Source organism: Pseudopipra pipra, chromosome 10 (assembly GCF_036250125.1).
Source record: "Pseudopipra pipra isolate bDixPip1 chromosome 10, bDixPip1.hap1, whole genome shotgun sequence".
Lineage (NCBI taxonomy): Eukaryota > Metazoa > Chordata > Aves > Passeriformes > Pipridae > Pseudopipra > Pseudopipra pipra.
Window position 1 is genome coordinate 1771234 of NC_087558.1, and position 27849 is coordinate 1799082.

The 27849-nt window shown below is 51.5% G+C and overlaps 1 protein-coding gene across 3 annotated transcripts in view; it reads left to right on the forward strand.

Annotated features, from left to right (window-relative positions):
* Positions 1-27849, forward strand: part of SCHIP1 (schwannomin interacting protein 1) — a 134264-nt gene that overhangs the window by 72985 nt on the left and 33430 nt on the right. The window contains exons 1-2 of one of the 3 annotated variants that reach the window (XM_064665743.1): positions 7513-7709; positions 23669-24118. The exons of 1 other annotated variant lie outside the window; for it this stretch is intronic. In XM_064665743.1, coding sequence (XP_064521813.1) covers positions 7704-7709; positions 23669-24118 — 456 coding nt within the window. In that variant the 5' untranslated portion in view covers positions 7513-7703. Of the gene's footprint in view, positions 1-7512; positions 7710-23668; positions 24119-27849 lie in introns of those variants that run through there. One more of the 3 variants, XM_064665744.1, reaches the window with a different exon arrangement.

A 27849-nucleotide genomic window follows, 5' to 3' on the forward strand; every position in this document is an offset into this window, starting at 1 on the left:
TGCGGCGCAGCTCGGGTTGGGTTTTTTTTTTTTAAATTATCTAACATTTCTTTCAATTTTTAATTCTCCCCCACTGTTTAATAATTGATGGCAGAACTTTCTCTGTAAGATCTTTTTCTGAGCAGCGCTGCAGGGCTTGGGGAGAGGCCTCAGAGAAGACAGGCAAGGGGGGAGGCTGATCCCCTGTACCCACCACTCCCCACATGGAAAATAACTTCATTTTTGAACTTACTGTTGTGCTTTTCTTGTCACTCTGCTCCTGTGTGGACTTTTCCCAGTCTTTTTTATTGTCTGCTCAACCCCTTTATTTTATCTTATTTTTTCAGGGGTTTCTCTCTCCTACCATTTGTCTTCTGTACCACACCCCCCACACTGATTTTTCTCTGGTTTTTTTAATATTATTTTATTTTTAATAACCTTTCACCCCATTTTTTTACTGCTTACTCTATTTTCTCTGGATGATTTTCCCTCCTGCTTTGCTCAGTGGTGTCCCCCACTAACTGGCCATACTGGAAGTCCTTTGAATCCTGAATATTTTACGATATTTCCATATTTCCAACAGCAGATGGACCTAGAAAGCCAAATTCTGGCCTTTGTTTTCTCACAGCTTATTTTGGTGTGATTAGGGCACAATTTGCTCCTTGAATATGAAAAATCCTCTCTTGAATGACATTCCCCACCCTTTTCCTTTAAACCTTGAAGGAATTTCCTGTCTCTTCTGGGAGGGATCCCCTGAAGTTTTCCCTCATCCCTCAGCACCCGCAATGGCAAAAGATGATGCAGAGCAAATATCTTTAAATATCATATTTTTTTCCCTGAAGGAGACTTGCAGGGAGTGCTTTGTACCCAGTTTTCAGCTGGTTCTAACACCAGATTTTAAATATACCCACATGAAACACTCAGAGCAGGGCACTGAGGACTCTCCTCCAGGGATTCTCTCGCTCCAGGTGTCAGCCTGAATTTCCTGTCAGGACTCAGAACATCCCAACAGCTGCTCTTGAAACTTTAACAGCTTCCTTTGAGTCCATTAAGAAAGAGGATTTTAGCCTTCAGAGCAGGCTTAATGTTCTCTCTGAGAATATTTCCCCCCCTCTGAGGGGGGTGAGGTTTCCAAGCTTTATTAAGGAGAAGTAAATTATGACAACTTAAAATTGAAAAGGCATCAGGCAGCGCAGGGCTGGGGGTTGGAAGGGTTCCTTGGAAGGGTTGGAATGTTAGTCTGGGATTGCCTTATTGGTGGTTTGGCTTGGAAAAAGAGAGACCTTTTTCCTGCCTCCTTTTTCCACAGAGCTTATAGAGATGAGGGGAGATTGATGTGCGAGTTCTGCCAGGGCTGGTGCTTGTAAATGAATCCCCATTTCTGAACTTTCTGCAACTTGCTCATTGCTGGAAATATTTTCAACTTTTAGTTATATTTTTATATCGATTTGTGTGATGATTTAGGTTGATTTATGTGATGATTTTTATATTTATATCGATTCATATGATTGTTTTTATATTTACATCGATTTATATGATGGTGTAACGTGCTGGAGTTGGGGTGGTGTGGGGGTGAGGACACAGCAAGGACAACCAGTTCCCCCTCTGTGGCCATGCTGGGTTTGGGGTTTTCTTGTTGGTTTTCTTTGGTTTAGGTTTTATTTCTTTGCTCAGTCAGTTTGCAGCAGGAAGGAGAAGTGTTTCTGTGTCAAGGCAATGGAACACAAATAACTAAAACCCCACCCAGAAAATATGGAATCCTGCAATGGTTTGGGTTGGAAGGGACCTCAAAGACCATCTCATCCACCTTCCACTGGCCCAGGTTGCTCCATCCTGGCCCTGGACACTTTCAGGTATCCAGGGGCAGCCACAGCTTCCCTTTTCCCACCCTCCCAGAGAATTCCTTCCCAATATCCCATCTAACCCTCTGGCAGTGGGAAGCCATTCCCTCTGTCCTGTCCCTCCATCCCTTGTTCCCAGTCCCTCTCCAGCTCTCTTGGAGCCCTTTCAGGCCCTGCAAGGGGCTCTCAGCTCTCCCTGGATCCTTCTCTTCTCCAGGTGAAAATTCCCAGCTCTCCCAGCCTGGCTCCAGCTCTTGGAGCATCTCCATGGCCTCCTCTGGAGTCACTCCAGCAGCTCCACATCCTTCTGATGTTGAGGGCTTCAGGAACCTCAGAAATCCCTAAAAACTCCTTAGAAACTTTGTCTGCAGTGCTTTGAAAGGTGAATTTTGCCTTGGAGAACTCGTTTTCCTCATTTCCCACGGCACTGCTGGGGCAGAGCTGGGGGCAGCAGGAGGGGCAGGACCTGCTGGGGGGGTCTCACAAGGGGCACCCAGCCCCATCCACCCTCCCAGGAGCCCTTGGAGCTCCTGAAAATCCTGGTAAATCCAGGCAGGTCCTGGTGCTCTGTAAAACCTGCCCAGTGGGGTGGGCTCTGCACTTTGGCCATGTTAGGCAGAGACTTTGTGCAGAAATTCAAATGATAGCCATTTCCACCCCAGATAATGGTAATTGCTGTTTAATACTTTTACATCCTAATACCCTTACAAAGCACAAAGAATTATTGGGGGTCTTTCTCCAACGATCTCTTTTGATGAAGAAAATATTCCCTGGGAGTTCTTGGCATTAATTCCGACTGGCTGAGAGCGGTGGCTTAATGTAAGCTGGGCTTGAGCAGGCAAAGAGGAGATTTCAAAGCCCCAGAGCAATACAAAGATGTGAAAATGAAGTGACACAGACATTTTTGAAACCAGCTGGAGAATAGCTGGGAGAAATAAAACATGGCTTTAGAAGTTTAATCTCCCAAGGCTTGGAAAGGCTTCACCCCAGCCCGTCTGTGTTCAGCATCCCTGGATTCTGACAGTGATGGGAGAGGCAGGGATTGCATCACTTTGGGGCTGTTCTTTATTGTTGTTTTAGCAGAAAGCCTGACTTTATTTTAGAGGCAAACAGAAGGAGTGATTTAGGCAGAGTGTGAATCCTAAAATCCCAGAATGTTTTGGGTTGGAACATCTCATCCCGCTCCCTTCCACCAGAGCAGGTTGCTCCAAGCCCAGTCCAACCTGGCCTTGGTCACTTCCAGGGATAGGGAACATCCAACCTGGCCTTGGACACTTCCAGGGGTAGGGAACATCCAACCTGGCCTTGGACACTTCCAGGGGTAGGGAACATCCAACCTGACCCTGGACACTTCCAGGGTAGGGAACATCCAACCTGGCCTTGGACACTTCCAGGGGCAGGGAACATCCAACCTGGCCTTGGACACTTCCAGGGGCAGGGAACATCCAACCTGGCTTTGGACACTTCCAGGGTAGGGAACATCCAACCAGGCCTTGGACACTTAGGTGGAGCAGCCAGAGCTTTCCTGGAAGCAGCAGTGCTGGTTCAGACAGTTGTATTTCTTTCTGAGGAGACATTTCAAATCAGATTTCTGATTAATCCCAGCCTGGCACGTCAAGGTCAGACTGGATCCCTAAAATATTTAATGCCTGAGGAATTAGACTGGTCTGTTTGAGGGTAACCTTGGGGAAGGCAGTTGTGAGAGGGGTTGTGAAGTGATACCCATCTTTCAGAGGTGACTGGTGTCCATCCACCTCCTGGAGTTTAATTAAAATCAGTGATTGAGCTGTTATTGCTTGAACAGTCATGTTGACACTGTACTCTTCTGGAATTGCTTTATCCCAGTCTCTGTTGTCTCATGGAATTAGGGCTGGGGAATGGGACAAGCACCTGTGGGTACCAGGGGGCCACACCCAGAGCTGGCCAGCCAAGGCAGCCCCAGTGGAAGAGGAGGAGGAGGAGGAGGAGGAGGAAGCAGGAGAGGCTTTGCAGGCTGAGCAGCCCATTTCAAACCCCCCCAGTTCTGCAGGAACAGGGACTGGCCTCAGTGATCAGGTTAATGAACCACAGAGAGGATTTATAGAGGAGCCATTACTCTGCCAGGTCAAAGCAATTTTAAAAAATGCCTCAATATTAGTTTGGATAACAATTCATTATCACCAGCTGAGAACTGAGCAAACAGTGGATCTGTCTTTGGAGGGGCTTTTCTCCAGGCACTTTGGGATGAGGTGTTAAACTGGAGATAGAAACCTCAAACAGGGTCTGTGGCCACAGGAAAACCAATTTCCACCTCTCTGAATTCAGGGGGGTTTATTTTCCTGGAGTGACAGAATGGTTTGGATTGGGAGGAACTTTAAAGATCATCTCATTCCACCCCCCCTGCTTTTAGATCAGCTCTATTAAATAAATCTCTCTCTCAAATACACATCAAGGGAACAAACAAAGCACCATTACAGTGACACATTTAAAAGCTGCTGTGCTAAAAACAACATGTTACTGCGAACCACAGTCAACCAGGAATAAATGGGAGCATTAAACAGAGTTTTCCATAAATGTTAATGCATTTTAATCTGCTCTACTACCTACCTGCCAATTAAATTCCACCATACACTTGTAATAATGAAATAAAACATGGCAATAAAAGTATACAGCAGAGTTAACCCTTGGCTGTGTGGCAGAGGAGGTGTGGGAAGAGCATGTCCTTCCTCCCAGACTTGGAATGGGTTTAACAGGGCAAGGGCACAGCCACACACTGAACCAAATATTCTGAGCAAATTACCTGTTTTTTTAATTGCAAACCTTTTATTGCTGGGTTCTAAAAGCCTGAAGTGGATTTAAAAAATATATATATAAATTAAATGCCGAGTTTGAAAAGTCAGGGGAGCTGCCTGGTGCTGATTATAAAGCTCCAACAAGAGTGGGGTGAGCAGACAGAGGGGCACAATTGTCAGGAAATAAAAATGACAGTGGGGTTTAATTAAAACAGAAGGAACTGTGTGAAACCTGTGGGTAGCTGCTTGTTCCTGTGTGTGGCAGGGAGGCAGCAAGGGGGGAGGTTTGTCTGGCTCCTCCTGTCCCCCTCCTTGAAGGTGAGGAGCAAAGGCTGAGGAGTGATTTTGGGGTGGTGCTTGGTGGGTCTGCTCTGCCCTGCAGGACATGGAGAGGCTTGGATTTGGGATGCTCTGGAGCTGGTGCTGCCTTCTAGAGCTGCTGGTTCCCAGTTCCTTGGCAGTGGGATGGGAGGGGATGATGCTGCTGGAGGTGCTGAGGCTTCTCCCCCCCAGCTCTATGTGGGATGCAGCGATTCCAAGGGTTTCCAGCAGAAATCAGGACTTGTTTCTGGGTGACTTATTATTGCAAATGTGACTTGTCTGACAGGAGGTTTCTGCAGCTCTGGGAATGCAATCCCAGCAGCTGGAATTCCTCACAGTTCTGGTGCCCACATCCCCTGGGATGACCCTGGGCTGTGCTGCCCTTCTCCTGAGGCTCAGGGAACACCACGGGCACCCCAAAGGAGCCCAAAAGGCAGGTGCCACCTCTCAGCCCCCCTTTGGCCTGTCCAGCACTGTTGTCTCAGCACTTTTCCAGGTGACTGGCTGAAATATGGATGTGGTTACTCCGGGGCAGGTCCTCTGAGCCATCACTTCGTGTCAGGTCGACTCAGTGCAGCCTTTGAGTCAAGAAAAGTGAAATCCAGGCAGGTTTTCCTTGGTGTTCATCCCCTGAACGATGAGGTGGGGTTTGGGTGGCTTTGCCAGAGGTGCTCATGGGCTGGGAGAGGTGGGTCTGTGTGGTCTTGGTGATGGCCCATCACCCCACACCTTTCTGCTGCCTCCTGCCATCCTTTTCCCCCCCTTTTTCTGCACATGGGTGGCACAGGAGTAGCTGCTCCTTTTGGGAATGTGAGCACTTGCTGAGATGTGTTCAAAGGGATGACCATGGGAAGAGGGTGGTGGTGTCAGGGAAAACTTCTGAGCTGCAGAGATGTGTTTGTTTGTGCTCCAATCTCTTCAGGAATTAGCAGAAACCTATTAGGGAGAGGCCTAATCCCATATTGGAAAGGGGGGATTAAGCAACCCAAAGAACTGCCCGTGCCTGAACTTGTAGCACCTTGTGAAAAGTTCATTAATTGTCACTTGCAGCACCAGAGTCAGGGCCAAACTGGCTCTGGAGAAAGGGATGGAAGAGCTGAAGGAGGAGAAACAGGTTTTTATGAGCAAAAACAAGGTCCTGCCCCCCACAGCCCACCTTTAATCACCCTCAGTAGAATTAGGATGCAGCTCCCAGTTGAAATGAGTGATTTGAAAAACCCTACTAAATTCTGAGCAAGTTTCCCAGAGTTTCAAATCCCAGAGTTGGCTCCTGCTCGAGCCCATCCTACAAAGCAATTCCACATTCTCAGCCCTAGTAAAGTCAGTGTAAATATTTACAATATTCACTTCTGTGCGAAACACAAAAAAAAGGAGATTTTGTTGAAATTAGGGGGTTATATCTGTGCCTACTTCAGCTGGAGTGGAGCTGCAGGAATTCCCCTGTGCATCCCAGGTGCCCTTCACCCTTCCCCTCTCACACACACAGCCCAGACTTAGCAGCAGGCCCAGCTTAAACATGGAAAATAATGGGTGGAATAATAAAAGCAATGAGTTGAGGCTGTGGATTCATTGGCAGGAGTTCCCTGCTGCTGAAATGTCATTTTGTTCAGGTGACAGGGCAGGAATTTCAGCTCTTCCAGCCTTGGTTGGAGCAGTGGGAGCTGAGGGAAGCATTAGGCTCCCAGGGATGTGCTAATTGCTCCATCCTACTTCCAATGTGAAGGTGTTGTCCCTGGAATAGAGTGGACCTGTGGGATCTGAGGGGAGTGGGGGGCTCAGCGTTGTGGTGCAGCTTCAGGAGCTGCAGGTGAGGAAGGGCTGAGGATCCTCCAGGCAGGATTGAATTCATTCCCAGACCCCAGAGCAGGGCTGGGATTGCTGCAAATGGCACCTGTGGGCATCTGGGGGCAGATCCTGGTGTTAAGCCAGAGGGAGCAAAGCCTGGCCTGGCCACCAACATCAAGAGCACCACGATTTGCCATCAGCTTTGCTTAAAAAGGATTTAAAAAAAGCTCTTTTCTGGAGTTCCCAGCACGGTTACCTTCCTCAGCGTTTGTGCCTGTGATGCTGGAAGCCTCCCCTGCATTTCCACCAGCAGGCAGACTTGCAGACTTGGAAATCCTGCCAAAAGCACGAGCTCCAGCCCTGCCTGCACTGCTTTAGCTGGAAGCAGCCGTGCTGTCCCTGTTCCCGGAGCTGTTGGAGTGGTACTTCCCACCAGGAAGGGGATGGAGACATTTTTTTTCCTTAGTAAATCAGAGGGATGCTGATTAAAACACCCAGGATGGCGTGATTGTGGAAGCAGCGAGTGGAGCAGGAGGAAAGAAGTCCAAAAGGATCCAAAGTCATGACATATTAATGCCTGGAAATGTCTGGAGCTGCCGGCACGGGAAGGAGGATGAATAATTCAGACCAGACAGGATTTCCCTGGCAAGGTCGAGCCTTGTGAAAGGGGAGGCTTTGGAGAGAGCAGCATCCTGTTCTCCTGGTGTTGTGCAGAGAGATCTCCATCCATCCAGAGGGATAAGGTGACTCCCAGCCCTGGCCAGCCCTTCGGAAGGGGATTATTTTGGATCCGGCGGGACACGGCACCGCCGGGAGGGTTCAGCTGGAATCTCTGATGCCAGATGAATTCCAAGTCTGCTTTTCAGCTCCGCTGGTGACTCCCAGAGGGATGGGCAGCCGTGAGCAGGGCAAGGAGGGAGCGCAGCCGTAGGCACAGAGCTCCTGATCCCAACAATTCCCCGGGATTGCTCACAAAATGCCTTGAACGTGGAGCCCGGGCTGGAAGATGAATGTGAGTACCCCCCAAATCAGATGCTTTCAGCTTGAGCTCTGCTTTCAGGCTGGCCAGGCTCGTTTTTTCTTTACCCCCCCCTCTGCAGAGACACAATGTGGGGACAGATCCGTTAAATAATTCCCAAAAAAACTCCTTGCACCTTGTTGGAATGAGCAGGATTTCTGTAGGGAGGAAGCTAAAGGATAGGGAAGAACTTCAGTGATTCTGATTGCAGAGCCTGAACCCACCTCGTGTTGCTTTTCAAAACCACTGATTATTAAGACATTTATTTATTTATTAAGACATTTATTATTATTAAGGGTTATGCAGCATTCCTTAATAATAATAATAATAAATGTATTGGCTCGTGCTTCACATCCCCAGATCCATCACAGCCTCCAGGCTGAGTTCAGCAGCCCCAAATGCTTGTGGGTTTTGTTAATCTGCAAAAGCAACAGCCACAACAGCAAATATTGGATCCTTGGGAGAGATCCCAATCGATCCCGAGTCAATATTTTTATCCTTAATTTGATTTATTTGAGGAGTTTTACACGGACGGTTCATTTCCCAAAGAATGTATCGAGGGCAGGGGGCGGATTTCTGGGTGGCACCTTTAGGGAGCTTGGGGGAGATTTGAAAGGGAATTATTCCAGGAGTGTTTTGAGGCTGTGGGTGTGAGATCCTGCAAGGAAGGCTGTGAGAGTCGTGGAATTTGGGGTGTTGGGCTGGGATCGTGACTCAGCATCTTCAGGATGTTTGTGGGAATGCCCAGGGCTCTTCAAGATAAAAATGAGTAAAACTGGGTCTTTAGTGTCTCAGAGGGGCCAGAGCTTCAGAGTGGCTGGGATCTCATGGGAAAATCCAGTGTGTGGGTACTGCTGGACACACTTGCAGGAGCCACAGGAACGATATTTAATTCATTTTAATGCCTCAGGCAGGACATGTTCACACAGCCAGCTCTGGGGAACAGCTGGAGCATTTGGGATCAAATCCATGGTTAGAAAATGTGGCTTCAGTCTTGTTTGTAGGGAAAATGATTCTCCCTCTCTCCAGGCTGGGATATCTGGTGGGAGCCTCAGCATGGCCAGCCCTCCAGGAGCAGGGAAAATTGGAATAGATCTTATGGGAGGGGATCAAACAGCCCCTGGTGGGACTCTGTGTGGAGAAGCAATGCTGGAGCTCCCGAAGGAGAAGTGATGCTGTACTTAACTAACTCCTGGAAAAATCCTGTGTGCCCTCAGGAAGCAGCCTGCACGTCCCTCTTCTCCGTGTGTGATCCCTGGAAAGATGAATGTGCAGAAATGTGGGGGCTCCCTGAGCTGTATTTGGGGCAAAATCCCAAAGGGTGGAGGCTGCAAAGCCGAGCTCTGGTCCTAAATCTCTGCATCCCCTGAGGAAATGGCACTTCTGGGCTCCTCACAGCACGACTTGTCCCTGCTCCTGCCTTGCCCCCTTTTCCAGAGACAAGGACACAGAGGGACTGACACTTACCAGGTGTTTTCTGGAGCAGGAGAGCTGCAGACAGGGAGCTGCTGCTCCTCAGCCATGATGAGAATCCCTCAGGAGGGGCTGGAGGTCCCCTGGGGCACAACAGCAATTCCAGGGCCAAGGATCTCATTCCAAGGGTGGAGAGGGAGGAGATCCAAGATGCAACCCCGAGGGAGCTGGTTCCCCAGCTCAGTGGAGTTCCAGTTCTGAGGGAGCTGTGTTTAGTTTGGGAGAGGGGGGTGATGCTCCTTCTTCCCCCATCCCTGCAGAGGTTTTAATAACCGCCGTGAAAGTCATTCCTAATTGGATTTGTGGCAGCTCTCCCTGCCCACCTCTGCCCCTGACCTCCTGAAATGGGATCCAAGGAGCACCCAACCACACTGAAAAGGTTGTTCTCTGGGAGTGGGAAGCGGTGGTGTCCTATGCTGGCTGTGCCTCAACCTTGGAGGGGATTTTCCTCCCAACCCGACCAGAGTTATTCCAATTTTCTCTACCCCCAGCATCCAAGAGCTGCACATTCATTAATCCCCCTTGGATGAACGGCTCCCCTAATCTCTCTCTGAGGATAATCTCTTTCCAGTTGTGCTGCAGCCTAAGAATTCCATGGTTTTTGTTTCAATGAACATGAGGAGGGGAGGAAACTCTCGGAACACCTGCACAGTTTGTCTCTCGAAGCCTCCAGGCATGAAAAATATGGGAAATATGGGAAAAGCAGCTGCTGGAAAGAAGTGCTTTCTTCAGCCATCCTCACAGGGCATCTGTGTCATCAGCCTGCAGTGATTCTCTTCCCCACAGCAAGCCCTGGGCTGTTGGAATTCCACTTCCTTGGATGGCAACAATATTCCTGTTCATCTCTGCCCCAAGAGCTGCCAAACACCCAAAACAGAGGAGGGGAAAATCATCTCCTATGGCACGTAACAGTCTTGAGCTGTGTTAAAAAAGCATTTGGGACAGAGCAGAGTATTTTTAAACATGGTGTCCCTTTGGAGACACACAGTTTTATCTGGCAGTCCTGAGGGAAATGCTGGTTTGTGCCAGTGGAAGCAATTCCCTTATTTTATGGAGCCAGTCTCTTTTATTTAAAGTACATTCTCATTGCTTATGGATTTTCAGTGTTAAATGAAAGCCATCAAGTGTGTTAGGACTTATAAATGAGCGATTTGAGGATCCCAGTGAGCACCCAGGGCAGGGGGAGGGAGGTGCCATGGGTCCCTTTCCCTGGCTGGGCTGCAGGGAGGGAGTGGAGGATGCTCCAACTCCAATCCCATCTTGTCCTGGGCATGTTTGGGGAGCTTCTTGCTTTTCTCCCAAAAGAGAAATCCCTGAAAACTGCGGAATTCTGTGGTTAAACCAAGCAAAGGGGATTTTCCTTTGAGAGCAGGGCAGCTCTGACACCCCAGAAATCCCATTCTCACAAACCAGGTGGAATTTTCTTTGGCAGTCCAGTGGAAAGTGGTGGTTTGTGCCAATGGAAGAAATTCCCTCTGTTCAGGAGAATAACTGTAGATTAAGTTTCAGCTGGGAAAAGTGATGAGGGGCAGCTTCCAACTCAAAAATCCTGGTGACTTAGAAGCAAATTTTGGGCTGTGCTTTGTGGAGGGGTTGACACTGTGGATGGGAAAGGGATTTGGTCTGGGGGGCAAAGCAAAACTTAAGCTCTGTTATCATCACCCACTCTCAGGGTGGCAGCACCTTGGATGTTCCCAGACCCACCAGCCCCATGGAAAATGAGCTTTGGGGTTTTAGGAGTGTGTCCCAGGTCCTGCTTTCTGGAGGTGTCTGTGGTCACTGGGGTTGCTGGGGAGTCCCTCCTCCTTCGTGGGGACGGTGCTGCTCCAGTGCCCTTCTCCAGGCACGAATTCCTCTCTCCCTGGGAGTTATTTTAGGCCATGTCCTTTCTCCCAGCCCAAGCAGCCGTGCCCTGAGCAGCTCCATTCTCCCTCATCCCCGTAATTAATAACAAAACTGAGCTGCTGGTGTTAATTGGAGCCCAGCAGGGCCGTGGCAGCCGGCGCCAGCCCTGTAAGAGGATTATTCACTTTCTGTTCCACTGACTTCCAGTTCCAGGGGGAAATCCAGCAGCACGAGGCTGTTTCCAAAGCCCTGGCTGCAGGACAAGCCAGGGGAACATAAATCATGGAGTCAGAGGAAGAGTCATGGAATGATTTGGGCTGGAAGGGACCTTAAAGATCATCTTGTGGGACACCTTCCACTAGCCCAGGTTGCTCCAAGTCCAGTCCAACCTGGCCCTGTGCACTTCCAGAGATGGGAATTTATATATATACAGGTAGATATATAGGTAGATATAGATAGATATCTATGTATATAAATATAGATAAATAGAGAGAGAAGTATATATATATATTATATAGTCTGTATCTGTGTCACTCTTAGGGAATAAGGCTCCTGTGTCGTTCTTGGGAGTTGACTTTGGGTTTTTCCCTTCCATATAATGTAGGATCAGGCTTTATACCCCCAAAAGCTTCTCCTGTGCCCTGGCCCTGCTACCTGCAGAGGAATGTAAGTGCTGATCCCACAGAGCACAACCAGCAATGCCCAACCCAACCCATTTTGCAGCTGAGGAGCAGCTGGAGGTGGAGTTCCTGCCTTCCAAAGGTCGTGGAAAATAAACAGATAAAGCTCTTGGGAGCTGGGTTAAATCTGCCACTTCTGAACCCGGTGTGTTGATTATTAAGGCATTTAAATAGATACAGTTGGTTTGTTCAAGATATTATCCTGCAGTGACTGTGGGGAGCTGAATCCACCTCTGTTTGGGAGCCAGGCCTTTCTGATTGCTGAGCCCCAACACCACAGATGTACCTTGATTTTTCATCTACACCTTGAAACCTCTCTGGGACAGACTCTGGGGGAGATGCCTTCAGACCAATAGTGCAGCCTTTTGGTAAGGGCCCTGTTGTCCCTGTGTGATGAGGTGGCTCAGGCTGGCTGTGTCCCGCTGAGGGTCCGTGTGACACCACTGAGCACAGCAGGAGCTGGCAGTGCCACTGCTCTGAGCTCAGCCCTGCCTAAGTGGGTTACAGAGACACCCAGAGATGTTTAAAGAGTGCCTGGATCAGAAATAGATCCCTTCTCCAGAGGAACAGGTCATGGCAATTTGCTTTCTATTTTTTTTTGTCCTACCCCGGCATTTGCGTGTTGAGCTGAGCAGCATCCCTTGGCCTGCTGCTCTGGACTGGGAGCACTCAGGAACATGGCTTTTCCAGCTTTTCCTAGGAGGAAAGGGCATGTTCTCTGTCCCTGCAAACAGTGGGGCTTTTCTGCCATGGAAATGGCTTTGTCCTGATGCCCCACTCAAGGGGAGAGGTCAGGAAGATGCTCAGTAGGGCAGGGTGGCAGAGCCTGGGTGTCTGGGACCTTCCAAAGCCCCCCAGCCTTCAGTGCCACCTTTGAGATCTTAACCATTCTTTTCTCTGACTAAAACCCCCTTTCACAAGGATTTCTGCATTTTTCCTCTGTGGTGGAAAATGGTTTTTCAGGCCCAGAGGGAGTGGGGACAGTTGGTCCTCACGTCCTGTCCAACACGGCCAGTGATTCCCTGAACGTTTCCCGTGCCCTGTAGGTGCTTGTGGGCAACACTTCCCCCCTGCAGAAGGGGAAAAGGGTTGTGTCAGCAGGGAAATCCAGCCCCAAACCATCCCTCATTTCACCTGCAGTTTACCTGAGCACTCCCCCAGTGAGCCGGGATGGAGCCGCCTTCCCTCCCACCAGCCCCTGGAAAGGAGATTATCCCCGAGCCTTCCCTGGGAAGGCTCTGGAACAGCAGGAGTGGCTTAGGCTGGCAAGCACAGATGGGATGTTGGGAAGGAGCAAAACAATCTTGGGAAGGAGCAAAAAGAGGTGAGGGGCAGGTTTTCCCCGTGGCTGTAGGACAAGGCTGCTCCATCCCCGACATGCTGCAGTAATTGTTTACTTCCTTCATCACTCCCATTTCCAGCTCACAGATATTAAATAAGGCTCCTCAGAGGAAGGGAAAATAAATTCTCTCCCAGAATGATCTTTTGGGAGACCCCACAGAGAAAACCATAAGTTCATCACATGCGTTTTGTAAAAACAATTAAAAATAATTGAACCTGACACCAAGAGCGTTAAACGAGATTAAGAAAAGCTGAGAATAAATGGGCTCCCCATTTAATAAGATCAGTGTATTCCATCCCTATCCTTTTCACCTTTTTTGGGCTGAGATTGTGGAATATTCCTCCCAGGGACTGGAGGGGCTTTAAGGTCCTTCCAACCCAAACCATTCCAGGATTCTCTGAAGTTGCAGAACAAGACTCATGGCTCCCACAGCAGTTCCCATCTCCAGCACTGGGTTGTGCAGGCTCAGCACCCACTGCAGGCTCAGCACCCATTCCAGCTTGTCCCTCCACGTTTCCTTGGGTGCTGTGAGCCCTGAGGGCTCTGCCCAGCTCTGGGGGCTGGGCTGGGGATGTGCCATCCCTGTTGGCAGGAACTGGTGGCCAATGGATCAGGTAAGATCAGGATCACCACACATGCAGCCAAGTCACTCCATGGTCAGCGTCCACCTGCTCCCTGGTTGTAATTTTGGGCTGAAAAAGCCACAAAATGGGGCAGTTTGGCAGGGTGAAGCTGCACTCAGAGGCCCCAGCCCTGCACTCAGCTGAAAAGAGCAGTGAGTGAGGGAACAAGGCAAGACAAAGCACACACAGTTGCTTTCAGGCTGATATGTAGATTTATGCAGAAAACAAATATAAAGAGCTGCATCTGTTGCAAGTGGAGTATAATTCATCATCAGGGAAGAGGGCTTGTTTCCTCACAGCTACATTTGCTGTATTTTATTTTCCCTGGGTTTGTGTGTCGTGATGGAGTTTGGGGGTGTTTGGAAGTTGCATTTCTTTGAATATACATGAATACAAAAATCCTTGCCTGTGCAGGGTGACCAGATTCCTAATGTGCTCCATTAGAAATCTCTGGCCATTGGGCTTTTGGGCGTGTTTTGCAAACCCAAGTGGGGAAAAGCCAGCAAGGAGCCTTTGAATAGTGCAGAGCTGGAGGGTGTGATAACAGGGATGGATTTCCTGGCCTTTCCCTGTTTGTAATGTGTTTAGTCCTCTGCATCCCAAGGGATGGTGGAGGGAAAGCTTTCTAACAGCCATTCCCCCTCACAGGTGGCTGTTCCACACGCAGCTATTTTGGAAAGCAATTCTGCTTTATTGTGGAAGGGAATCTGTGCCTGTGCAGCTGTGGGTTCTGACACCCTTTGCTGCCTCTTTGGGCTCCTCTGACTTACTCAGAGAGTAAATCCTGTGAGGAGCAGCTGAGGGAGCTGGGGGGGCTCAGCCTGGAGCAAAGGAGGCTCAGGGGGGACCTTCTGGCTCTGCAACCCCCTGACAGGAGGGGGGAACCGGGGGGGGTCGGGCTCTGCTCCCAGGGAACAAGGGACAGGAGGAGAGGGAACGGCCTCAGCTGTGCCAGGGGAGGGTCAGGTTGGACATCAGGAGGAATTTCTCCCTGGAAAGGGTGGTCAGGCACTGGCAGGGGCTGCCCAGGGAGGTTTGGAGTGCCCAGCCCCGGAGGTGTCCCAGGAAGACCTGGCTGTGGCACTGAGTGCTCTGGGCTGGGGACAAGGTGGGGATGGGGAACAGGGTGGATCCATGGCTGGGAGGGCTTTTCCAACCTGGATGATTCCATGATTCTGTGACTGTGGGCACAGCACCCTGAGCCAGGTTTGGGGGATGACTGCAGGGATGCTCAGGAAGGCCACGAGGTGAGTGCTCTCAGTGGTACCTTTCCAAAGACAGCTCTTGGAATCACAGGATCATTAAGGTTGGAAAAGCCCTCCAAGACTACGGAGTCCAACCTTCTTCTCACCCAAAGCAGAAAGGCAAAGCAAAGGGGCAGCCATGGAAACACAGACATCCAGGGAAGATCATGGGCATCCCAGAGCCCAGCCCACACCCCCAGCCCTGCCCCTGGCAAAGTACAGCACGGGAAAAGCTGGGAGGAGAAGGCAGAGAGGGGATTTCGGTCTTGTCCCTAAAATTTGAAGGTAAAAAAAGAACTCCACTAAGAACTGTTGGTTGTTAGTGTGTTTATTGAGCTGTTATGGTAATATTGCCTCGCTGAGAAGGGCTGGATTAAGCACATCATAAATCATTAGGGAAAAGCAAAGCAGCAAAACGTCCTCCTGCGAACCTGAACTGCATCCAAATGCAAAGGGGCTCGTGAAGATGCAGAGACAAAGAAATAACAACAGATAATTGCCCTTGACTGGAACCTGGGCACCAGCAGCTCTGTTGTCTGCTCCAAATTAAATGCTAATTGAGCAGATTGATGGAACCTGATCTCACCCTTTGAAGGACACCTGCAGCAACATCTCTTTCAGCAGTAATTGCACTTTCCCCTCTCCTGGTGCACAGGTTCCCTCTGTGTGCCAGGCTCTGGCTGCTTTAGGCTGGGATTAATTCTATGTAACCTCAATCAACCCCTGAGCTGAGCTCAGGAAGTTAAATCTTGGTAAAAGTGAGGAATGGCTGTGGAAGGAACACCCTGACTTTATTTTTCCCAACCATTTCCTGTGACTCTCATTTAAGAGATTTGGGCGAGAAACGATTCACTGTAAGATATTTATGATGCAAGAAAAAGAAAAATCAGAACAAACTTCCTCAGCCCTAAATCAGGCAGTGGGCTGGATCACCTGGGATGTAATAGAAAGCTGGGAGAAATCCCTGGATGTTGATTCTTCTCTAAACATTATCCAGCTCAGGCAGCTGGGATGAACCTGCTGTGATGCTGCTGGAGCTGAGCACGGCCTTCCCTGGATTTGATAACCCTCAGAACCCCCCCAGGGGCCTCCAGGGCAAATGACACAAACCTTAATGAAGCTGAAACTTCATTTAGGGTCTGATTCCTCCAAAAGATCACGGGTAGGAGGAGTTTTTGGGGGCAGAATCTCTGCAAAACCTTCTCAGCACACGTTGAAATTCATGAGTTAATGCATTTAGAGGAACCAACATAAATATTAAGATTCAGCAGGGCTCTGTGGACTCATGCATTCGAAATATTCCAGCTATTTCCCTGCTTGCATTCCTTCCCCAAGTGCCTTCCAAACCAGTTTAGAAAAGGTCTGGGTTTTTTTTTTTCCTCGGCCTTGATGATTACACCGAATTCCAGAGGCTGTTTGACAGATAAGGAGGATCCTTATTGACCTTGCTTTTGTTTACCCTGTGTCCCTTTGGCCCTCCCGTGCCTGCCAGGCCGGAAGAGGCACAGGGAAAACAGCCCTGGCAGATTGGGATGCCCCATCCCTGGAAGTATCCAAGGTTGGACAGGGCTTGGAGCAACCTGGGCTAGTGGAAGGTGTCCCTGCCCATGGCAGGGGGTGGGATGAGATGGGCTTTAAGGTCCCTTCCAACCCAAACCATTCAGGGATTCTGGGATTCATCCTCCACCCCGTAGCAAATAATTTCGAGGAAAACCAGTTTGGGCAGGAGCATCTGTTGTGTTCTCCAATTTGTACCAAGGAAAGGAGTCAGTGTGGTTTTTCTGGGGGTTTTAGGACACCAGGAATGGCCATTTTTGCAGCCTCAGTGGTGCTGCCATGGCCAGTGACATCAGTGGTCCCTGCGTGTGGGGAGGACTTGTGGGAGGTCTGGGTTCCTCCAGGGAAGAGGTTTGGAGCCATCCCAAGATCTTTTCTGGCTGTAAACATCAAATCCCAGTTTGGAGATTCAGCCAAAAATGCTGAACTCGACCTAAGAGGGGATTAGCTGTGAGGAGGAGCCATTGTCCCTCTCCTCCACCTCTGTCACCCCCTGTGCCAGCAGAGGAGCTTTAATGGCAGTGGAATCACTGCCACTCTTGCTGCTCCTGTGATTTCCCTCCCCCTTTATCCCCCCTCTAAATTAAGCAAAGGATTAATTTGCTAAATTTAAACAGTTAAACCTGCAAATCCCAGGGGCACCCTACAAAAACAATGCCCACCCAGGTTTTGCTGGTTTGCCAGGCAGTGCCATGGCACCCCTGCCGTGCCCTCCAGCTTCCCAGGGGAGCATCCAGCTATCCAGGGAGGGATGCAGCCGGCTGGACCCCATCCCTGAGCCCTGCTGGGCTGCAGGTGAGTCCCCACTGTGTCCCTTTTTCAATGAAATGACCTTTTTTTGTGCGTTCCAGGGGTGGTTTCTGGTTGGTTTTGTTGCTGGAGTCTCAGAGATGCCCTGGGCTGGCTGGGAAACAGGGAGCAATGCAGCATCCCTGTGCTCCTAAATCCCAAAGCCAAGCCAGGAACTGGGATAATCAGAGTGTGCAGGGAGTGCAGGATGTTATTTATGGTTTTAAAGAGGAGACAACCTTTAATGTGTGAATAAGCTGTAGAAAATCGATACAAATACGTTTGAAATGGGAGTTTATTGAGGCAGCAGCACACGAGGGCCTTTGGGGGCTCGAGCTTTGAAAAATTTGGAAGGGGCTGAGGAGCACCCAGCACTGGGATGGAACTGGAGGTGCAGCCACTCTGCCAGAATATTTATCATAGAAGCATAGAATGGTTTGGGTTGGAAGGGACCTTAAAGCTCATCCAATTCCACCCCCTGCCATGGGCAGGGACACCTTCCACTGTCCCAGGTTGCTCCATCCTGGCCTTGGATACTTCCAGGGATGGGGCAGCCACAGCTTCTCTGGGCAACCTGTACCAGGGCCTCCCCACCCTCCCAGGGAACAATTTCTTCCCAGCATCCCACCTAAATCTAATCTCCTTCAACCTAAACCCCTTGTCCTGTCACTCCAAGCCTTCATCCCAAGTCCTTCCCCAGCTCTCCTGGAGCCCCTTTAGGCACTGGAAGGGGCTCTCAGCTCTCCCTGGGGTGCCACAGCCTCTTCCCCTTCACTTGGGACAGACAAATCAAGAAGCCCCGTTAGGTTTGATCACAGCTGCTCCCAGAACAGCAGGAATTCCGTGAGGTAGGAAAATCTTCCAGGTGAGACTTTGTGCTCAGTGTTGGAAAAGTTGGACCAGGTAAAATTAAGGCAAAGCTTTAATTCCCATTGGCTGCAGGAGAGGGCAGGGGGCAGCTGAGGAGGAAACAGCCCCCCTCACATGGGTATTTATAAACACATCAGAGTCCTCACTTCTGTCTGAGTGACACATTCCTTGTCCCAGCATCATTCCAGCTTCAATTTGCCCTCTTTTCACTCCCCTGCCTACTTGAATAAGTTATTTTAGAGGCACCAATCTGCCAGCTCTGTTGTGTTTGGGACTCAGCTTCAGCTGGGAAAATAGGGGAAACAGCAAAATAACCCCAACTGCAGCTGAACAGGGCGAGGGGAATGCTCTGACCCACAGCCTGGGGCTCCCTCCTCCCACAGCCATCCCTGGGATCTGGGGGTGGGACCCTGCTGCGGCTTGTCCGGCTTCTCCCCCCGCACTGCCAGACACGTGTGGGAGGCTGGCGCGGCTCAGGCAGGCAGCAGGAGGCTGAAATCCCTCCTGCAGAGCCCAGAAGGCATGAGCAGTTCCTCCCAGTTCCTCCCAGCACTCGCTGGGGACTGTGCTGGTGCAGGAAACAGCCCCAGCTGCCCGGCGTGTGTTGTTCCCGTGGGTAGAACTGGCCTTAAGACACAAATCCCTGGGTTCCTGTTTGCTGTTGTGATCTGGGAAGGTGTCTGTCACCATGGCATCTGTGCGTGTGCAGGAGGGACACAACCAGGAGCTTCTCCCTGCCGAAAAAAAAAGCCGGTTATTTTTCCCTTGGAAAAGGTGGAACCCCCGTCCTGAGCCGTGGGGAGAAGGTGGGGATGGCATGGGATGGAGCTGCTGAGGGACACGCTGGGTGGAGGCAGCTGTGGGCTCTCCTTCCTCTTCCTCCTCTTCCCCAGATGGTGCCAGAGCAGGTCCATGGGATGCTGGGAACAGTTGTGGCTCCTGGAACAGGGAATATTCACCAGGGCGGATATTTCCAAGACACCTCAGAATGAGGGTGATGACATGAGTGAAGCCAGGGGTTCTTCTGGCTCTTGGAAGGTCAGGAAGAAGAAACCAGAGCTCTTGGCCCTTGGCTTGTGCTCTCTGCAAAGCTGGGAGCTGCATTATTTGGGATGGAAGATCAGCATCCCTCCACGGCGAGCTCAGTGAGGCTGGACCCACAAAACGTGTGGCAGAAAATTTTTATAAAAGAGGAGAAATGGGGGGGGAAAAAAAGCTTCTGAATAAAAATGGCCATTTTAGGGGCCAGGGGATATATTGGCAGTCTGATTTTGGGAGGTCTGTGCTCGTTTGTGTGGGTGTTGGGGTCCAACACAGACTCCGGGTGAACTCTGACAGCCTTGGGGTGACAAATCCCAGAAATACTCACAGAGGGGTTGCACCAGGAAAAGGAAACGGATCTCAGGGCAGTCCTTTTCCTTTCCAGGGGTAGGAGGAAATGTGAATTGTTTGTGTTCAGAGGAAACTACCCTTCCCTGTTCCATCAGCACTGTTCCCCGGGAGGTTCCTGGCTGTGTAGGGACAGTGGGCAGCTCTGGGTGGGAGTCCCTTAAAGAGAAATCCCCCTAGAAATCAGTTTTTAGGGCAAACACACAGCTTTTGAGCTCCAGGTGGGTGTGAGGGTGCTGCACCATGGGTGAGATGAAGACCCAGCTGGTGGAGATGGATTTGGATGGGGTGTGAAGGCCAGGAGAAGGAGGCAGCTTAAGGGTGGTTGGGACTTCCCTGCTTCCCTACTTTCCTCCTTCCCTGACCCAAAAGCTTCAGCAATTTAGCCTGAGAAAGAGCACAGGAAACCCATTTTAAACTGGGGTTAAAATAGCACCAAAATAGTCAAATGAAATAAATTTAATAGCTCACAGTAATAAGCAAACTGGCTTTTAAAGCAGCCCTGCAGTCATCCCATGGAAGTAATAAGGAACTTATTTTCCTGACGTATTTCTACTTCAGAGTAAATTCCACATGCCTTGTTTGTATTAAAACCTCCTTTGCACTGAATAAAATAACTGTAAAGCACCTTCTTTCATCTGTAAGGGGTTGTGTTCACACTCTTCACCCTTTAAAATTCGGATGAATTTCAAGTTTTTCATTGCATTGGAGAAGGAACTTATTTGATGTCGGCTTGTAAAAGAGATAAATTACATATGTGTTTTGAATAGCAATATCTGCTTTCTTCTTGTGAAGGGTCAAGTGAAAATATGTTCTCCATGTATAATTAGAAATGTGGAGGGTTTACTACAAGATGCAAAATGATTTTATCTGTCTGCAATGAAAAAAAAAAAGAGGGGAAACTTGGAAAAATCATCAGGCACGTGTGTGATGTGTTAAACTCGTGAGAGGACACCTTTGGAAGACAGGGAGGCATTTTCAAGGGCTGGGAGTAGGAGATGTTATAAATGCACTGGTGGCATGGAAGAAAAGAAACCTCCCTAATTGATCAGGCGCACAGAGATCCTATAAATAAAGCTTTCCACAAGCCTGTGGCTGCCAGACTGGAACCAGGGAACAGCTCCTCCCCTTTGCTCAGCAGATATTCACTTTTAGGGTGGTGGTGACATTCAAACAGACCCAAATAAAGAATTCCACCCCTCCCAGTGTGTCGAGTGCCACCCCCTCCCAACCTTACAGGGGTGCAAGTGGTAAAAACTTCTGCCAATGTAATTAATTCCCAGGCTCTTGCCCCCTCCTGCCATTTGCTGGAATTATTTTTGTACCTGCACTTTGCACAGTTCCTGATTTTTTTAAAAATTTTTTTTTTGGAGTTTCAACCCAAAAGCTGTGGCAGCCTGGAAGGTGAGGGGGGATGGAGCTGGGAGGAGGGATGAAGCCTTGGGTTGTCAGGAGAGTAAAGTTGGGTTAATCTGTGCTGGTCACCTGGAAAGCACCTGGTGGAGACACTGAAGCCCAGAGGTTAATCCCACCTTGGCCAAATAATCCGTATTATTATTCCCTGTGTATGACAGGCCCCTGTTATCCCTCTGAAGCTGTGGCTGGGAGCCAGGATCTCCTACAGGAAAGCTGGAGAGGGACTATTTACAAGGACATGGAGTGACAGGACACAGGGAATGGCTTCAAACTGCCAGAGGGCAGGGTTAGATGGGATATTGGGAAGGAATCCTTCCCTGGGAGGGTGGGGAGGCCCTGGCACAGGTTGCCCAGAGAAACTGTGGCTGCCCCAGCCCTGGGAGTGTCCAAGGCCAGGTTGGACAGGGCTTGGAGCAACCTGGGCTGGTGGAAGGTGTCCCTGCCCTTGACAAGGGGTAGGAACAAGATGAGCTTGAAATCCCTTCCAGCCTAAACCTTTCTGTGAGTCTGATTCCCACCCCACAGTCAGATGGGAGAAGAGTGGATGTCTCCACAACACCTCCAACATTCCAGCCCCATTCTGTGCCCTATTTCTGTGCCAATCTTTTTCCTGCCTCATGGCACTGGTATTTTGGTCCCCTGAGCTCCTGGGGCTGACAGGATTCCCCCATCCTGGTGGTCAGTCCCTGCTGCCAAAGAGACAAATCCTGAGGAGGATTTGGCAGTGGCAGAGCAGGCACATCCCCCTCTCCCCCGGGCAGGTCTGTGTCTCCTCAGGATGAACAGCTGCATAGCAACCAGTTCAAAAGTCCCAGGAGTTAACTGGCTGCAGATGTTTCCCTTCTCCCTCTCTTCCCTTTGGAATAACTAAAAAAGCCAGGCTGGACTGCAGGGAACCACAAAGGGGAGAACCCCCCAGCACTCCCCCCCTGCCCTGTGCCCACTGCCTGGGTGTTTGTGCCACGGCTGGCATCACCCTCCCCATCCTAAACAATAGGACACTTTTAAACCCCCCTGGGCTGGTTTGGGCTGGGCTGGAGTTAATTTTCTTCACAGTGTCTGGGATGGGGCTGGTTTGGATTTGTGCTGAAAACAGTGTGATAATATAGAGCTGTTTTCCCTCTTTCTGCCACAAAGCATGTAATTTAATGTTTGAATTTCATTTTAATTAAGACTAGTTGCTGTTTCTCCCTCTGCCAGGACTTTACCATCCCCTAAACTCTCCCCCACTGTATCCACTGGGTTTGGACTGTAGGGATGTGCCACCCAGAGCTGCCACATCTCCCAAACCACGTGTTGAAGCTGCTCATCTGTGTGATTAATGTTCTCCATTTCAGCCACACAACCTTAAAAGGTCCTCTTACCATGGATTTGGGAATGGGAACATTTGCGTGTTAAACTTGGCTGTGCTGACCCAGAATGCAGAAACTAGATTAGTTTTTTTTAGCAGAGTTATTTATAGGAGACTCTTAACTAGTTACTTTAAATTACTTGGAAAGAAGGGAAGAAGTGGAGAGTGTGGAAGTGGGGGTTTGTGGCGGGTGCTCTGTGGTCCCTCGGGGCATGGGAGGGACGATGTCACTCGAGTTGTCACTGAGCCTCCCTGCAAACCCACTGCCCCATGCAGAGACGATTCCACCCCCTCTCCAAACCCATAAAATCACAGAATGGCTTGGGTTGGAAGAGAACTTAACCATCACATTGTTCCAACCCCCTGCCATGGGTAGGGACACCTTCCACTGGACCAGGCAACCTGTGCCAGGGCCTCCCACCCTCACAACCAAGAATTCCTTCCTAATATCCCATCTAAATCCACTCTCTGTCAGTTTGAAGCCATTCCCTACGTCCTGTCCCTCCATCCCTTGTCCCCAGTCCCTCTCCAGCTCTCCTGGAGCCCCTTTAGGCACTGGAAGGGGCTCTCAGGTCTCCCTGGAGCCTTCTCTTGTCCAGGTGAACCCCCCCAGCTCTCCCAGGCTGGCTCCAGAGCAGAGGGGCTCCAGCTCTTGGAGCATCTCTGTGGCCTCCTCTGCACCATGTCCTTCAGATGTTGGGGCCTGAGAGCTGGAGAGTGGGGTCTCACCTCAATGGGTCAGAGGGGCAGAATCCCCCCCCTTCCCCTGCTGCTCACACTGTGGGATCAGCCCAGGGCACGGGAGGATGGGTTTGGGACTGACAGAACACATGGCTGGGTCAACCAACACCCCCAAATATTTCTCCTCAGGGCTGCTCTCCATCCATTCCCTGCCCAGCCTGTGTTCGTGCTCGGGATTGTCCCGACCCAACCGCGGAAATCGTGAATAATAATAATAATAATTTATTGTAGAAGAAAGAAATAGTTATAACAGTTATAACAACGACATGACTTCACACCGTAGTTATAATTTTTTAAAAAAAATAACAAAACCGCCGATTTCCCCCCCTATTCTCGCAGGGCACAAACGGCGCTTCCCGCAGCCCCCGAGCGGCGGAGCCTCCGCCCCGCCCGGCCCCGGCTCCCCCCGCGGCGGCCGCGGCAGCGCCGCCCCCCGAGCCCGCACCCCGCACCCCCAGCCCGCCCCGCACCCCCGAGCCCCCCGCCCTCCCTTCCCCGCCCCGCCCGGGGCCGCCCCGCCGGCGGCAGCTCCGGAGCGCGGGGGCGGCCCCGGGGCCGGCGCTTCCCGGTGCCCGGCGGGCAGGAGCGCTCCCGGCGCCGCCGCCACGGCTCCCCTTCGCTTCTCTCCGCCAGGATTCCCGGGAGGATGGCATGGATTTAGGCAGCGACGCCGGCAGCAGCCGCTCCAGCTCGGAATCCAACTCCAGCAAAGCCACGCCGTGCTCGGAGGGCAAGTCCTCGCCGTGCCCCAGCAGCCTGGACCTGGCGGCGCTGGAGGACTCGGAGGAGGACTCGGAGGAGGAGGACGGGGGGTCCCCGCCGTGCCCGCCGCGCTGCCCCGCCGCCCATGGGCGCGGGTGCGGGTCCGTGCCCGCCGGTCCCCCCCGGCGCTCGGCCCGCCCGCACCCCCCGCCCCGCACCGAGCGGGGGGCGGCCGCGGGGCCGGCCGGGCGGAGGGGCGGCGGGGCGAGGCCCCCCCGGGAGCCGCAGCCCCCCGCGATGGACTGGGCAGCCCTGGAGAGGCACCTGGCGGGGCTGCAGTGCCGGGAGCAGGAGAGGAACCCCCGCGCCAACCCCGCCTCGGTGAGTGGGGAAGGGTCGCGGTGCTGGGGAGGAGCGGGGAGGCGGTTGTGGGGGGGGGTGCGTTTGGGGGTCGGTGGTGGAGGTTGGAGGGGGGAATTGGTTTGTTCTGGTGGGATGGCACCTGGAGTGCTGCGTCCAGCGCTGGGGTCCCCAGCGTAAGGATGTGGAGCTGCTGGAGCGAGGCCAGAGGAGGCCACGGAGATGCTCCGAGGGCTGGAGCTCCTCTGCTCTGGAGCCAGGCTGGGAGAGCTGGGGGGGTTCCCCTGGAGAAGAGAAGGCTCCAGGGAGACCTGAGAGCCCCTTGCAGGGCCTGAAGGGGCTCCAGGAGAGCTGGAGAGGGACTTGGGACAAGGGATGGAGGGACAGGACAGGGAGGAATGGCTTTAAGTTGCAAGAGGGTGGATTTAGGTGGGATACTGGGAAGAAATTCTTGACTGTGAGGGCGGGAGGCCCTGGCACAGGCTGCCCAGAGAAGCTGTGGCTGCCTCATCCCTGGAAGTGTCCAAGGCCAGGCTGGACGGGGCTTGGAGCAACCTGGGCTAGTGGAAGGTGTCCCTGCCCTGGGGCTTGGAATGAGATGAGCTTTAAGGCCCATTCCAACACAATCCATTCTGTGATTTTCTAACTTTCCTGGAATATCTTTGGCCACGGTGAGAGCTCATTCCCTGCTACTCCAGGGATGGGGCCAGGGATGCTCTTGGTGCCTGGTGGGTGCAAGGTGCCACCACCAGGCTGTCTGAGAGGTGGCTTCTCCTTGGAGAGGCAGAGCAATAACAGCTTTTCCCAGGCTGGGAGTGGTGCCAGGCTGGCGGTGCACGTTCCCCTCTCCTAAGGGAAAGAATCTTCCCTAAGAACCTGCTGTTTGTCAGCCAGGATGAAACCCCCAAATGCTGTTTTGCAGCAAACCCTGTAAATTGTGGTGTGATCTCACTCTTTGCAGAGTGACTTAGGAATTGCTCAGAACTTTGGAGCTGCAGTGATGTTGTGTGAACAAGCACTGCAGACACACCGGTGACTCTGGTTGAGACTCTTCCATAATGTATGAATTCAAAGGAATCCACAAAATCTCCTGGAAGCTCTGCAGGGAGCCTTGGGATGCGCTGGAACACGTGATGAGCCCCGTGTGCCTCCCCAGCCAGACCCTACAGCCTGGCCTCTGGCACGCCTGGCTTTCTGTCAGGATTTTTGGGTTTTTAAAAGGCATTCCAGCCCTTTACTTCCTGTGAAGTCATCGAGCTCAGGGAGGTGGGGATTTCCCCCCCAAAGCCTTGAATTACAACTAATTGGTGACAAATCTGGGTGGGTGCTGGGCACGATGAGTAAGCTGAGGGCTGAGTGGGACTGCTGCCATGCAAGGGGGTGCTTTTTCCAAAGCCTGAACGTTGTAGCCTCAGCGCCCTGAGGAACTGACAGGTAACATCCTTAATTACAGTCATTTGTGCAGAAACTCTTAAAGAAAAAATACCCACCTCATTTTTGTGGTCTGGGAGCTCCTTTCTGCAGCCTTATCTGATCAACTCTGCTGGCAGCACCCACTGCTGGAAACTCTTTGCCTCCAGGCATGTGCTTCTCCAGGTGAGCTGTCAGCGAAGGAATTTTGCCTGTTGACCCCTGTAAGGATTTTCCTCCTCCATCCTCCCGTTCCCTCCTGCCAGCACAAAGGCTCTGGAAGGCAATCAGGCTGCCTCACGCCCCGACTTGTCCCGCAGAGAGCCGGGGTTTGCAGTGCTGTGCAAACCAAGCACTCCTCGGCAGCACGTGGAGCTGGTGATGGACCCCCAGGTTTGGGAATCGAGGAGCCCGACACCTTGAGAGCACCTCCCACGGGTAGGACTGAGCTGCTGCTTCTCTCACACCCACAGCAACTGGAGTTTTTCACTCTACAATGAGTTTTCCAGTGGAGAGACCTTTCTCCGCTCTCCACCCCACTGGCTGTCCTGGAGGCGCCTGAGGAAGCTCCTGCTTTGCTTTCCATCCCTGTGTTTGCTCCAGGATTTCCCTTCCCCTGGCTCACAGGGTGGAGGAGGAGGAGATAGTCCAGCTCTGCTCCTTCCACTTCCCACCTGGATCAAAGGGAAAGGGCTGTTGGCAGCAGCCCAGACCCTGCTGGGAAGGGACATTTCACCTCCTGGCTGGCTCAGAAGGGGTGTTTGATGCCCCCATGGTTCCTCCTGCCCTTCCTGGGCTGTGTCTGTAGCACCCAGTGTTCCCCTGCATGGACCTTCAAGGCTAAACCAGACCGAAGAGAAAACCTCTGGTTTTATTTTTGTTTTTCCTGCCCTTGACATTTCCCTGCGGTTCAGTGTCTTGCTGTTTATAACAAAACCTTGCCTTGCCCTGCTGGAAGCCCGAGTGTTTGTAAACATGGGAATCATGAAGTGAAAGCAGCCAGGAAGCAAGTTCCGAGGGGATGGACTGGGCTGCTCCAACTGCTGCAGAATATCTCAGGAAAAGGGAGATTTCACTGGAACAGGCCTTGGCTGGTGTGGTCTGAAATCGTCTCCTCACCAGGGACGGGATGTGAAAGCAGCTGCTGCTCTGAGTGCAAGTGTTCCTCAGGCTGGTTTACGTTCTCAGGAATCCAGCAGGGATGTTTTATTAAGGAAAATAGAGTCCTTTCTGCTGTCAGCACCTGTATTTAGTTGCTTTTCTCGTGCTCCAGGAGGAGGCAGGGCAGGGGTGACTGCAGTGGGACAGGAGTGACCTGTCACAGCTCGGTCTGGGCGCAGCTTTGCTGCCCACTGTGCTCCTCACTGTGGGGTCACACGTGGGGCTGGGTGACAGGAGAGGAGCCCTGGCTGCTCCATCCCTCCTCCCTGTCCCTGGCTGGCTCCTTCTCAGCCTGGTTTGGGGAGTTGCTGGTGCTCCACAAGCCTGCAGTGACCTGTGCTGTGTCCTTGCAAGCCCACGGGGACCTGTGCCGAGTCCTTGCTGAAGGACAGTGCTCATGTTGGACTCACAGGAGAAGGAAATTCTCCCTTCTAAGGAAGCTCTGAGATGGTTTTAGGAGGTTTTCCAGGCAAGGAAGATCTGGGCTGAAATGCAAGAAGCGGTTGGGAAGGCTTCACGTGGACTAAATGTCATTTAAGCTGGTGAGGGACCTTCAGTCGCATCTGTAGGTGCAGAGATCTGCCCCAAGTTGCTGGGAAGGCTGGAAAAAGGGAATATTAATTACATGGAAGCGGCTGTTGTTTTGCTTCCAAATCACAGCACAGACAAGGCAGGAGGGCCACAGCTGGTTCCTCAGGGTGCAGACAGGGCCGTGGTGGCTGAGAGGCTCCCAGCAGGACTTTTGGGAAGAGGTTGGCAACTGCTGCTCGGCCTTGGCAGCCCCATGAAGTGATGCTGCTGAGAGACCTCCCAGGACCAGCTATGGGTCAGGATCTGTCCATCCTGGCCATGCCACATCCTTGGGCAGGTTCTTCTTGAGGTGCCACCCAGGTCCCTAATGCCACATGGCTCTGGGAGGGTCCACATGGGTGAGGTGGGAAAAAGGTGTCTAGAAATGGAGAATATTTCCTTTCTTCACCCAAATAAAGGTGAAATGACTGTTTTTGAAGCTGCACTTGGGCAGACAAGCAGCTACAGGCCCAGTGGGTTGTGTTAAATGTCCCTTGAATCTTCTGGACTCCACCTGAGGGAAGAAATCCCCTCCTTTCTGAAGGCAGCGGCTGCTCAGCAGGTTCATCACGGAGATGCTTGGATCGATCTCATCACCCAGCTGCACAGAT